Raw genomic sequence first — 13,830 nt, 5'->3', positions numbered from 1 at the left:
GGATTATCTTGTGGCTTCTTCTTTGTGGGATGCCTCAGGGCTTGGTCTTTTCCCCTGTTATTTCAATCTACAGTGGGGCAAAAAAGTATTTAGTCAGCCACCAATTGTGCAAGTTCTCCCACTTAAAAAGATGAGAGAGGCCTGTAATTTTCATCATAGTATACCTCAACTATGAGAGACAAAATGGGGAAAAAAATCCAGAAAATCACATTGTCTGATTTTTAAAGAATTTATTTGCAAATCATGGTGGAAAATAAGTATTTGGTCAATATCAAAAGTTCATCTCAATACTTTGTTATATATCCTTTGTTGGCAATGACAGAGGTCAAACGTTTTCTGTAAGTTTTCACAAGGTTTTCACACACTGTTGCTGGTATTTTGGCCCATTCCTCCATGCAGATCTCCTCTAGAGCAGTGATGTTTTGGGGCTGTCGCCGGGCAACACGGACTTTCAACTCCCTCCAAAGGTTTTCCATGGGGTTGAGATCTGGAGACTGGCTAGGCCACTCCAGGACCTTGAAATGCTTCTTACGAAGCCACTCCTTCGTTGCCCGGGCGGTGTGTTTGGGATCATTGTCATGCTGAAAGACCCAGCCACGTTTCATCTTCAATGCCCTTGCTGATGGAAGGAGGTGTTCACTCAAAATCTCACGATACATGGCCCCATTCATTCTTTCCTTTACACGGATCAGTCGTCCTGGTCCCTTTGCAGAAAAACAGCCCCAAAGCATGATGTTTCCACCCCCATGCTTCACAGTAGGTATGGTGTTCTTTGGATGCAACTCAGCATTCTCTTTCCTCCAAACACAACGAGTTTAGACCAAAACATTCTACTTTGGTTTCATCTGACCATATGACATTCTCCCAATCCTCTTCTGGATCATCCAAATGCTCTCTAGCAAACTTCAGACAGGCCCGGACATGTGCTGGCTTAAACAGGAGGACACGTCTGGCACTGCAGCATTTGAGTCCTTGGCAGCATAGTGTGTTACTGATGGTAGCCTTTGTTACTTTGGTCCCAGCTCTCTGCAGGTCATTCACTAGGTCCCCCCATGTGGTTCTGGGATTTTTGCTCACCATTCTTGTGATCATTTTGACCCCACAGGGTGAGATCTTGCATGGAGCCCCAGATCAAGGGAGATTATCAGTGGTCTTGTATGTCTTCCATTTTCTAATTATTGCTCCCACAGTTGATTTCTTCACACCAAGCTGCTTGCCTATTGCAGATTCAGTCTTCCCAGCCTGGTGCAGGTCTACAATTTTGTTTCTGGTGTCCTTCAACAGCTCTTTGGTCTTGGCCATAGTGGAGTTTGGAGTGTGACTGTTTGAGGTTGTGGACAGGGGTCTTTTATACTGATAACAAGGTCAAACAGGTGCCATTACTACAGGTAACGAGTGGAGGACAGAGGAGCCTCTTAAAGAAGTAGTTGCAGGTCTGTGAGAGCCAGACATCTTGCTTGTTTGTAGGTGACCAAATACTTATTTTCCACCATGATTTGCAAATAAATTCTTTAAAAATCAGACAATGTGATTTTCTGGATTTTTTTCCTCATTTTGTCTCTCATAGTTGAGGTATACCTATGATGGAAATTACAGGCCTCTCTCATCTTTTTAAGTGGGAGAACTTGCACAATTGGTGGCTGACTAAATACTTTTTTGCCCCACTGTACATGATGCCACTGGGAGAGGTAGTCCATTGGTTTGGGTTGTAGTACCATCAATATGCTCATGATGCTCAATTGTACACTGCCACCCCAGACCATACTAGTGATGCAGTGAAGGACCTGGCCCTGTCTGTACAGGCTGTAGGGACACAATGAAACAGGCTGATATTGAACCCAAGCAAGAGAGAGTTACTGTTTGTTCATTGAGGACATTGGTCAACTCCAGTATTGTCTCTCAAAAGTATTATCTCTCAAAATGTCTGAGGGAACAGGTCTATGATTTGGAGGTGTCTCTCTCACGGCTACTACTGGATTGGAAGATGAAAGCCATAGCTAGGAGGGCTACTTCCCAGTTTTGGCCAGTGTGCCAGTTGGGGCCCTACATGGATTAATGCTACAGAATGCAGTGGCTGGCTTATTATGGGTACATTACGCCTTAGCTTCAGCCCCACGTTCCTTACCAATAAATTTCCAGGTGCAATTTGGTTTTGACTTATAATGCCCTGTATGACTTAGTGCCTAGGTACCTACAGAACCACCTCCTCCTACCTGAATCAGTCAGTCCAGTATATTATCTTTGGAGAAGTTCTTAGTTATAGTCCAACTTCCCTGAAGTGAGAGGAACTGAGGCCTGGAGGTACTGTTTTTCTGTTGCAGCCCTACCTCTGTGATATAGCGTCCCCTTAGAATTAAGGTTTGCCTCATCTATTATGTTTCAGAAGTTACTCAAGACAGCATTCGGTGGTTAGTATTTTGTAGCACCACCATCATTATCTGTATTTAATATTGTTTAGATTATATTTGCTCCATCTGTTTCTATGCTTTTATTCTATATTTTTAGCATGGACATTTTGAACTGATTATATATTGTGTATGTTATATTGTTGATTGCTAATGTAAACTGCTGCAAGTCTATAGCTGATTAGACAGTATATAAATGGAAGGAAGAAAGGATGGACAGACCTGGTCTATAAGATTTAAGAGATTTTTATTTTTTTTTTATAACAGTGAGACTATACAATATATTTTTGAATTTCAGACAATGTAGACAATTAGATTAGACAATTGGCTAATAAAAATATTGCTTGCTACACTGCCAAATCATTTATAAAAAGAATTATGGATTTACGACCACCAACACATTTTCACCAAATCCTTAAAAATGTATTTATTCTATTACATAAAAGACAAATGTACCACAGCTTCCAGAGGAGGTTAAAACTTCATATATTTATTCAATGTCATATGTATTGAATATGTCATAAAAATAATAAATAAATAAATATTACAACTTTTTTAAGTTCAAGAAAATATATCCTTGTTAAACATATTTAGGAAAACATATAAAATAATCAGATCACAGCTTTAAAATTAATCACTTATGTGAGTACTTTATTTTTTAATAACCAGGAAATTAAACTGCTATATGATTCTCAGGTCAAAGAAAAGGATTGAATGTTTTTTTCCATACAGGACTTACTTGATTAACAAGTGAAAATCCATTCCTCCGCCACATTCCAGCATGAACTTGGGCACACAGAACTAGACATCGTAGGGGATGTTCTATTAACATAGGTGGACTAAGTTCACTCTGTATTAGTTGAAGATAACACAGAAATTCACTTGATGTATGTGCTTTATGTTCTTAAAGATCATTCAAAAATTCATTTCCATGACTTAAAAAATAGGAGGTTACGGCTACCTCTCCATATCTAAATGGTTCACTGGACCCTAGCCAGTGTCACCTGTGGATCTCCCCAACTAACAGTTCAGTTGATTTAAAAAAAAAACAAACCTAAAATACCCCAATTATAGAGGTCTATTAATACAACACTACTCACCATTGGTAGCTGTTCTGGAAACTTGTATGCTACTTCAGTTTTGCTCAAAAGTGCATGCAGACCTATATTAAAAACAAATATGCATTCTACCTATTACATTACATTACACTGCATTGCATTGCATTGCATTACAATCTGTTTGTTTCTTTGTTTGTACTTATATATTACCAGAGTCCCAAAAACTCCTGGTGGTTTGCAATTTGATCAATAAAATAATAAAACTAATACAGAACGTAAGAACCATAAACTATCTGCCCATTTCAGCATCTGTTAATTAATGACAATTTTATGATTAAATTACAGATTATAGTTTAAATATCTGTGAAACACCTCAGTCTTCACCACCTTGCTAAATACCATGACAGAAGGTGCCATCAGGATCTTCTTGTGTAGGCTATTCCACAGGATTGAATCCATAACAGAAAAGCATTGTATTTTCTCCTATGCACTTAACATAAAGTGGGATCTGCAACAGTTCTGCTTGGGACAAATGATGGTTCTACCTGAAGAAGACTGTCCTGGAGATATCTAGTAGTGAGCTATGAAGGGCTTTATAAATTAAAAACATAATTTTGAACTGCACATGGAAGCCTACTGGTGGGCAGCATAGCATGCAAAGAATCAATTTCACATAACTGTAACGACTCTCATTTATCAGCAAGTAAGCTACTATATTTTATACTAATGTAGTTTCAAAGATGGCCTTCCACAGTAGCCACTTTTAGAGTGCATAGAGATGATTATAGTGTGAGTTAGTGTCACCAGGCTTCCGATTCCAGAAAAGGTTGCCAACTGTTGCACTAGTCAAAGCAGAGCAAAGGTTCTCCTAGCTACAGCCTCCACCTGCCGATCAAGCAGTAACCATGAGACTAGGACAATACCCAAATTGCAGACCTGCTTCTTCAAAGGAGTGTTATTCTGTCCAGAGCACAACCAGAGCTGACAGAAAACCAGTTCATTTCTGGACAATCAGCAACTTTGACTTGGAGGGATTCAAATTCAATTTCAGCTTGCTCCTTGCCATCCAGTCCCTCACAGCCTCCAGACACTGGATCAAGACTTCTACAGCATCGCAGGAGTGGGCTGGAGATGTATACCTGGGTATTATTAGCATACTGATAAAAGCTCACCCTGAACCAGCACATTACCTCTTTCAGGGTTTTCATGGGAGAGAGGGATGAATCCTTCAGCATCCCACATGTAAGCAAATGCCGGATCAACCTCTCCTCCCCCACAATTGCAAGTTAAAACTATTTAGTGAAGTGCTGAAACCCTGTAATATACTGACACAATGACCAATCCTCTTAAGCTACTCAGAAGGATATTATAACCAATCGTAATTAAGGCTGATGAAAAGTTTAAAAGAACCAAGAGAGGGGCATTCCCCCAATGCAGGTCCAAAAAAAGTAATCAGAAAGAGCCATTATATTACTAGAATAAGCTATTTTCAAAGCTGGAGTATGTATGGACCCTAGAAAAAATCATGTCTGTTTAAAGAGTGGCAAATAGGTACCACACCGTTACTCCCGGTATTACAACCAGACTGGTTGTACATGAACTTAAATCACTTATCTGTAGATGAAAACTTATACCCCATTATTGGAATTTATAACATTTAGACTCAGCTTGTGAGATCTTCAACCTTTATAATCATAGACAATTACAGTATCCATTTATGGTGCCTGGCATGTCTTGAAAAGCAACACGTTAATGGCTTGCCTGTGAATACAAAGCTGGCAGACTGACATATGCCTGCTAGGGCGTGACAAGCAACCAACTTTATGGGTAAGCTTGACACCAAGGACACAAATATTATAGCCTGGGAACTATGCAAAACCTTTTGGCATTCTTTTTGTGGCTCCCAGATTTCCCATAAAGTGAATGGGGTCAAAAATTTGGGAAACCTTTTTGCATTTTAGGGGGCAAAATATATGGCTTAATAACTGCTTTACAAATCCATTTCATCAAAACACCCCTCACAAAAGGACCCTACACTCCTCACAAAAGGACCCTGCACCTGCTCACTTTTAAAGTATAGATTTTACCTGCTCCCCAAAACCTTTTGTGCCCCCTGAACCAATAGAAATTGGATACCACTCCTTATAGTATTCAAGATTTAGATATACCTAAAATATACCTGTTACATCTATAATTATATATATTTACACAACAGTGATAAACTGCTATTATGGTAAGTATTGTTGAATTTGAGTCTGACAATATCAAAGAAACAGTTTCATACAGCCTGCTAGCTCATGTCTTTGTTGTAAAGAGAATTCACTTCATTTCCCACCCACAAAGATAGCAATCAAAAAACAAAATCTATGTAACAGCTAGGAAAACCCCTTTGAATTTTTCTAGTTGCATAAACTGCATTAAAAAGTAAACACCAATTCAACTAAGCAATCTAGGTCTTACCTGCAAGTAAGCGGGAAACAGGAAGATGAATGCTAACTTTTTCCTGAGAAACACAATATCGAATAGTTTCAACTGTATGTCCACACATGCTGAGTTCAATCGGCTGCTCTCCATCAGTAAAACCACAGTGGCATTGCATCAAAGTAGTCAGACATTTCTTATATGCTTCAATGAGCACTTTTTCCTATAAAGATTAAATGTAATTACATTTACAGGAAATACAGCTCTTAAACATTGTAACAAAATTATCATGTATTTGTAATCAAGTCAAGCAAGTGAAAATTTGCATCAAGATAAAATGTATCTAACCTATTTGACTACAATGTATTTACCAATGCTGTTTCAAGAATTATTGGAACTATGTCACAGTAGGCAGCAGGAGGTACGTAATTCCATCTTACAAAGAAAACTCTAATGACAGAAGCAGGAACATAGGAAGCACATATGAAAGACACTTTAAATTCTGATATTATTTATCTCCAAATAAAAGAAGAAAGTTTCAGTGAGGAAAAGTTTCCATTCTAGCCTCTACGGCTTGCTTTGCAATGGGAAGTGCATGTATTTCAGCTAGAGGGACCTACTTTGTGGACTTACAGTGATAAAACCTAAGTGGATTAATAGCACTGCAGAAAGATTGTAGTGTTTTTAGTGCCTTCCTCTAGGATACTTTATCATTCCACTCTAGAGCAAACTTGTAGAGTACAGAAGATGGCCTTGACAGAGAGAGGAAAGATCTATTACCAAGGCAATGAACAGATAAACATGACTTAAGCTCATACAGAGAGAGAGATTAATGAAAACATCTAAGACAGGAACTATCTAATTGAAGATAAAATATTCTGTTACAATAGTCATTCTAATAAAAGTAGTTTAGGCCTATGCAGCATTTGTTTCTTGATCTGGTCTGCCTTGTAGGGCTCACTAGACTTCATTTTGTGGGCCAGTTTTTATAGACGAGTCCTCATGAGATCATTTTCTGGATTGTGCTTTACCTTTTCTTATACATTTGCAAACCTTGCGGTTCTTCATGTGTGCTATCACCATTTCATGTATGACTACGTAAACAGTGGTACTTGCAAGGACTGAAAGTAGACGGAATCAATATGAAGTGTATCTTTCTAAAAAATTCAGTGATTATGAATTTCAGCTCTTTTCCTCACATACAGTGATCTATTGCCAAGTCTGAAGCTATGGAAGCTATCCTTGTTTCTTTAAAAGACACATCCAGCCATATTTCCATCCCAGGACACCATCCTAAGAGGTAGGCAAAAAACTTGAGACTGAAGTGCTTTCCAAACTGCCTCCCACTGTATCAGTATGCTCAAATATTAAGATCTACCTCAGCCACATATATATTTCTAAATGTTTTATCATTTCTCATGCACAGAATCAACTACAACAGGCTGGATTTAATTCAGTGCATTCTGCCCATCTCTGATTCAGTGGATACATTTGTGCCTCTGTGCTAATGACAGATTTTTTGAACTGCCTAAGTTTTCAATCAGCAAAATAGGGGGAATTTCCCCTTTATTTTACATCTCTCCCTGTTCTAAACAATCTCCAAATCCTCCAAAGAAAATTAGAGAGGGAGCACAAAACTACAAATGCAAATAGGTATAACTCACAACAGTTTTTTCACCAAATAATTAATCTCATATTAATGAGCACCCTCTTTTCCTTTTATTCCTCCTGAAATACAGCCCTAGCCCAGATCCAAAGGTTGTGTGTTATTTCATTCCAATGCTTCTTGCCTGAAAAACATGGGCATTTGAGCTTCCATTTTAAACAACTCAATCTTATTGGTACAAATCATATAAAACGAACTTTGTGGATTCATCTATTCCCCTAATTCATTATTTATTTTTTATTTTATTCAATCTGTATAGCTGCCCATCTCAAACCAGTGACTCTAGGCAGTGAACAATCATAACAACAATTAAAACAGTTAAAACACAATACAAAAAAGAAATTAAATACAGATTAAAAAATTAAATACAGATAGCAGCCAAGAGGTATTATAATCCATCAGTGTCAACATAACCAGGAAACGGGACCCTTCACACACTCAGGACCCCGGGCCCAGGTACACAGCCAGGCCTTCTGAAAGGTCAGCAGGGTTGGGGCCATCCTAATCTCAGGAGGGAGAATGTTCCAGAGGGCAGGCATTATGGCAGAAAAGGTTTCCTGGTCCTTGCCAGCTGACATTCTTTGGCTGACATTACCTGGAGCATGCCCATCCTGCTGAACCGGATTGGACCGGAAGAAACAACTAGGAAAAGATGGTCCCTCAGGTAACCTGGGCCCAAGCATGAAGGGCTTTAAAGGTGACAACCAGCACCTTGAATTGCACCCAAAAACACACTGGCAACAAATGCAGCCCCTGAAGCAGTGGTGTTACATGTGCCAAATGGCTAACACCATTTACAATCTGTGCAGCTGCATTCTGTACCAGCTCACCCCAAACCATTGGATCACCTCACCCAGCAGCCTCATGCAGATGTTAAGTAAGAGGGAAGAGAGAACCAAGCCCTGTGGCACCCCACAAAGTAGGGGCTGTGAGCTGGACCTCTCCCCTCCTATCAACACCAACTGACCCCGGAGGAAGGAAAAGAACCAGAACACCGTGTTGCCCACCTTCAACTCCCAAAGTCAGTCCAGAAGGATACCATGATCAATGGTATCGAAGGCTGCTGAGAGGTCAAGAAGAACAAGGATGGATGTACTACCCCCATCCCTCTCCCACCAGGCGTCATCCAAGAGCATGATCAATGCCGTTTCAGTCCTGCATTCTGGCCTGAATCCTGACTGAAAGGGGTCCAGATAATCTGTCTCATCCAAAGCCCTTTGAAGGTGCTGTGTGACAACTTTCTCTACAACCTTCCCTAAAAAGGGAAGGATGAAAACTGTCCAGGTTAGTTGTGTCGAGCAATGGTCCCTTGAGGAGAGGGCACACCACCACCTCAAAAGCCAGCAGGACCACCCCTTCCCTCAAAGAAGAATTAACCACCACCCAGGCAGCCTTGACCAGCCAGGAGGAGTATAGATCTAACACAGAGGTGGCCGAACTAACAGGTACAAGAACCCTGTCCACTTCCTCAGGTTCAACAGGCTCAAACTCCTCCCAGAGAACCATGCAAGACTCAGCCCGCATAACCTCTACTGGCCCCTGCATCAAGACTGGAGTTCAACGCAGAGCGAATCCGAGTGATTTTATCCACTAGACACTCAGCATATTCTTCACAGTGACTCTGAAGACAGACCCCAGAGTATCTGAAAATATTTTAACAACTTACATCTAAAGCACACCAGTCTTGCATCATTGAGATGACATGTGTTAATTTCATCTGCAGTGTGAATGCAGCTTCCCACTCTGGTTCCATTTCAATATGCTGTCCTACTTGACGGGTTATTGGATCCATACCCTTCAGACACAGATGAAAACAAAGATGAAAACAAGAGGAGAATTAATGCTAAGATCGAGCAAGTCTTTGCCTAATGATTGCCTATAGTGAAGATGAAAAAACTGCTGCCTGTAGTTTGCTCATCCTAATTTCATATGGGGTGGAGGAGAGGGAGAGAGAACTAGACAAACCTGCAATGCTGCAAATTATATCCATCATAGTTCTGGCTCACCACTTTATCAGCTATAGCATCTGACTTCCTGAGGATCAACAATTCTTCACAGGAAAATCCTTGATTAATAAAGAGGACTGTAGAAAAATTAGCTTTACTGAAATTGGGGCAACAGTAGCCATCCAGTAAAACTGGTTCTATCTCCAAGAACAGAGAAACCTAATGTAAAAGGTATTGGAAATTTAACAGTTATATGAAAAACAATTTTCACTGCCTCATATGTGTTTCTACAATGAACATGGTACCATTTTTGAAAAACTTCCTACCTGCATGCATCTCAGCAATTCCAAGAAGACATCAAAGCCATCTAGAAATTTTTGCCTCAGTTGATCTGACCAGTCAACTGGCTTGCTTATCAACACATACCTATGTACAGCAGAAATAAATTTGCAGGCTGATTTTAGTGCATTTACACAAAAATATATTTGTGTGATTTTTAAAGATACACTTACTTTAAATCCAGAATCAGACTTTGGACTCGTCGGAATTTGAACGCCTGTAGTGCAGTATACCGTTCAAACTGAAATCTCCCCTGTATATCTCTATGTCGTAAGTGGTCCATAAATGTTGAAATTATAGTAGTCAGGAGGTTCTCTTCTACAATCAACATTCTTGCCTATAGCAAAAGCACATTTTAAAGTGTGTTTTAATCAGAAGCTGCAGGAACTCAAGCAACAGCTTCCAACTATTTGTAGGCCAGGTGCAGTTCTTTTTCAGCACCAAATGGCAGATAGTTCCTGAATGGGAGACCAGCAGAATCATCATGTTCCAAGATATTTAAAGGAAGGATTGGATAAATTGTTAAAAACCCATGCCGCTATTTAGGAATTTTACTTTTAAATAAAGCCACCATTATTCTGAAACTTTGTGTCATAGTTAATATCATCCATTAACAATGAACATCTGCTGGTAAGTACTCTGATCTCATGAATAGCGATCACATTCATTTTTTAATTGCTTAGAACATGAACAACATACAAAGTTGCTAAAGCTATGTGGCACTGAAATTATCTCACAGCACACATTTTTATAAATTAAGAGGACCCCCAGAGTTTTCTTATAGCATCCACCCTTATTTCTCCAAAAGATGAATAGAATCATCAAGGGGGCTTTTCGACATCAAACTCCACCCCCTAGCCAGTGCAGGTACAAAAATCAAAGTATCCCAGTCATATGCTGTTTAGCCTCTGCTTCAACACATCTATCACCCTAGATAAATCGTTTCACTGCTGAACAGCTTTTATATTAGCAGAGTAAACAGTAGAGCACTCAAGCAGAATTTACTCATGTAACTTCAAATGATTATTTGTGTCCTGTAGTCTAAAACAGGGGTATGCAACTTCTCTTCAATCAAAGGCTGTTCTTGGCTTTGTATAGCACAATGGTTCTCAAACATTTTGGTCTCAGCACCCCTTTACATTCTTAAAAATGACTGAGGACCCCAAAGAGCTTTGGTTTATGTAGGTTATATCTATCAATATTTACTATATTAGAAATTAAAACTCACAAATTATTATTTTTTTTTAATTTGACTTTGTGGACCCCCTGAAAGAATCACTGGTATAGCAAATCAAGGATCACACTCTAAAGCTGGCCGGGCTGTGGGCTCCAATTGCAATTTTTATGTATTGCATTTTGTAAACTTTAAAAAATATACATTATTAATATTGTAATAAGAACCAAATTTCCCCTCCTCCAGCCACAGCATTGATCCAAAAAAAAAAAAAAAAAACCCCAAAGAAATTAAGGGAAACAGAGAAGCAGTAGAGAAAAATGTGGGGGGGAAAAGTTGGAAAGGCCTAGATGGGGAGTAATGAGAGCATGGGGAATCCCTGCCAGGCATTACCATCTTGACATAGTGGGAAGAATGTATAGCTCCAGTGGGTAAGAGTGATGCCAGTGGGAGAAGGAGCTTTTGGTATAGAGTTACCTTTGCTCAAGATCAAAGAGAAAAGGATAACTCTTAGATTAGATCCACAACTGAGGTGAGGACAGATGGGCTCTGAAGGTGTGAGGGAAGCAAAGCAATTAAGGAGATGGAATTCAAAAATCAAACTCAGAAGAATGCAGTAGCAGACTGTTTTTGCACTGTTATCTAAAAAACTCTATGGACATGTTTTATATATTTAGGCAACTGATAAGACTCCTACATCTAAAAGTGATGAAATGGCCGCTTTAAAATTGAAAGGACATTGAGTCACTTGATAGTGAGAGTACTGAGAGATGAGTTCCTCATATTACAAGTACAAATCTATTTATAGCATAGATATGAAAGTGCAAACCAATTAAAACTTGAAATCATCAAACTGGAAATAAGTGAAATTAAGTGGGCCAGAATGGTCATGATTATCAGGCAATATTCAGAGTATGAGAGCATATTAAGGAACAAAATGACAATGATATTAAAAAGAAAATGGTTAAGCTTGGCTATAATTTAAGAAATGAAAGGATCATATCTAATAAGAAAAGGAAGGAAATGCAGTGAGAAAGTTGGGCTGGGACAAGGTTGGGTAGTAAAGCTGGGCAAAAAAAGGTGGAGAGAAGAGAAAGAAGCAGCAAACATACTGGGTAAAGACAAACCATGACCAACAATCAGGAAAACTTAAGAGCATATGAGCTGGGGGGAAGAAAAGATTCAGAAGAGGTCTTAGTATGCTGTATGTGCTAAGAAGAGCCACTTATTAGACTCATACTTTGGAGTGAAAGATGATACCTTCTTCTGGGCGGCTGGCTTCATGCCTAAGTCAGGACTAGAACTCATGACCTCCTGGTTTCTAGTTTGGTGCCTTACTCACTACCACATATTGGGTCTCTTTTCTTCAATTAACAGGTTGTAATTTTGTTACAGGTAGGCTCTGTCTTCTTTAATAATGAAATTATATAAGACTCCATCAATATTTAGGATTCCATACAAAATAATAATGCATTATCTGTAGTAGATTTAAGCAGCATTCAGAGCAAACAGAAGGTTTCATTCAACATTTAAATACTTACAAGAGAAGGTACTGTGAATATCTGCACCGAGAGGTCAGCAATTGAATATTCTCTGTCGTGGTCATCTTTCACATAATCATTCTGCAATCGCTCATAATTCTATTAAGAAGGAGGCAAAAAAGGCAAAGGGTGCCAACTATCAGTTTAAAAAAAGGTAGCACTACTCACCAGAGTAGGTACAGTGAAGAGCTGAACAGAGAGAGCAGTCACCGACACTGGCCGCTCGTGATCATCCTCCATAAAATCTCTCTGCAACTGCCGATAATTCTAAACAACAAGGGGAAATTCACCTCTAATCCGCACTGATCGGATATTTTCTTTAAGTTTAATATTTGTGATGGGAAAACTATGTCCTAAAATTGCATTGTACACAGACTGAATAGCAATTTTTTATATCTGAAACTACTAGACTATGGACAAGGGCACACCTGTAGCAATCGGAGTTATTTGGGTCAAAGAAATAGGAAATTAAATAAAAATACCAAATGTATCCATTGTTATAGGAAATATTTCTGGATTCAACCTATATTTAAAGTAAATTGATGGAATTGTGCAATACATAGAAATCTTTTTTTACATTATACACAATGGACTAATTATGAGTTAACAAAAAATGGAAAATTATTAGTTTTCACCCTGTAAAATAATATTTGTTAGGAGAGGAAGTGCTAAAGTGATATAAATTTTTAAAAAGTTAATATTTTCACCTAAACTGCCAGATACATTCTGCTAAAATGGCCACATGTGCTACCATAGTTACAGGAGAATATGAATTTTCACATTTAGATCTGGAGTATTCTAGTAAAGAAAGGACTAAAAGGAAACAAGTCACTGACTTTAATAAAGAGAAACATCTCCATTGTGCAAGAATTACAGATGAACTACTGAGTTCCACTGAGCATTTGGTGAGAACCAGTATGGTGCAGTGCTTAAAATATTGGACTGGCACTGGGAAGAACCAGATTCAAATCCACCCTAAACCACACAATCTCAATGGATGATTTAGGGCCAGTGACTCTTTTAGCAACCTGCCTCATAGGTTTGCTGTTGTGGGGGAAAATGGGAGAGAGCACCGTTTCTGAACAAAATACAGGATATAAATCTAATAAATCCTTGTATCAGATTTTTATTGTTTCAATTTTTGTATTTCGTTTGAATTTGTATTATTTATTTATATACATGTTTATAGCTTAGCTTCTTCTGGGGACTCGAGGGGTTTACAACAGATCAGAAGTAACAACAAAGAAATAATTGAATAATAATAATTCAACCAACTAATA

The 13,830-nt window shown here is 38.8% G+C and overlaps 1 protein-coding gene across 3 annotated transcripts in view; it reads right to left on the bottom strand.

The window, feature by feature from the left end:
* UBR2 (ubiquitin protein ligase E3 component n-recognin 2) overlaps positions 1-13,830 on the bottom strand; it is a 79,142-nt gene that overhangs the window by 42,335 nt on the left and 22,977 nt on the right. For 2 of the 3 annotated variants that reach the window (XR_015797337.1, XM_088147383.1), the window contains exons 11-17: positions 12,551-12,649; positions 10,009-10,172; positions 9,823-9,922; positions 9,217-9,345; positions 5,924-6,107; positions 3,506-3,567; positions 3,145-3,255 (exon numbers count right to left, since the gene is read on the bottom strand). Coding sequence is in view for 2 of the 3 variants with exons in the window: in XM_088147383.1 (XP_088003509.1) it covers positions 3,145-3,255; positions 3,506-3,567; positions 5,924-6,107; positions 9,217-9,345; positions 9,823-9,922; positions 10,009-10,172; positions 12,551-12,649 (849 nt within the window). In the remaining variant the exon portion in view is untranslated. Of the gene's footprint in view, positions 1-3,144; positions 3,256-3,505; positions 3,568-5,923; positions 6,108-9,216; positions 9,346-9,822; positions 9,923-10,008; positions 10,173-12,550; positions 12,650-12,718; positions 12,818-13,830 lie in introns of all 3 variants that reach the window. The other variant, XM_088147387.1, reaches the window with a different exon arrangement.

The sequence above is a fragment of the Python bivittatus genome, unplaced genomic scaffold, assembly GCF_059951505.1.
Source record: "Python bivittatus isolate LINGU-HERP-01145 unplaced genomic scaffold, Pbiv_v1 ctg000020_np1212, whole genome shotgun sequence".
In the NCBI taxonomy this organism is placed as follows: Eukaryota; Metazoa; Chordata; class Lepidosauria; order Squamata; family Pythonidae; genus Python; species Python bivittatus.
This window is presented reverse-complemented; position numbering and strand designations above follow the sequence as displayed.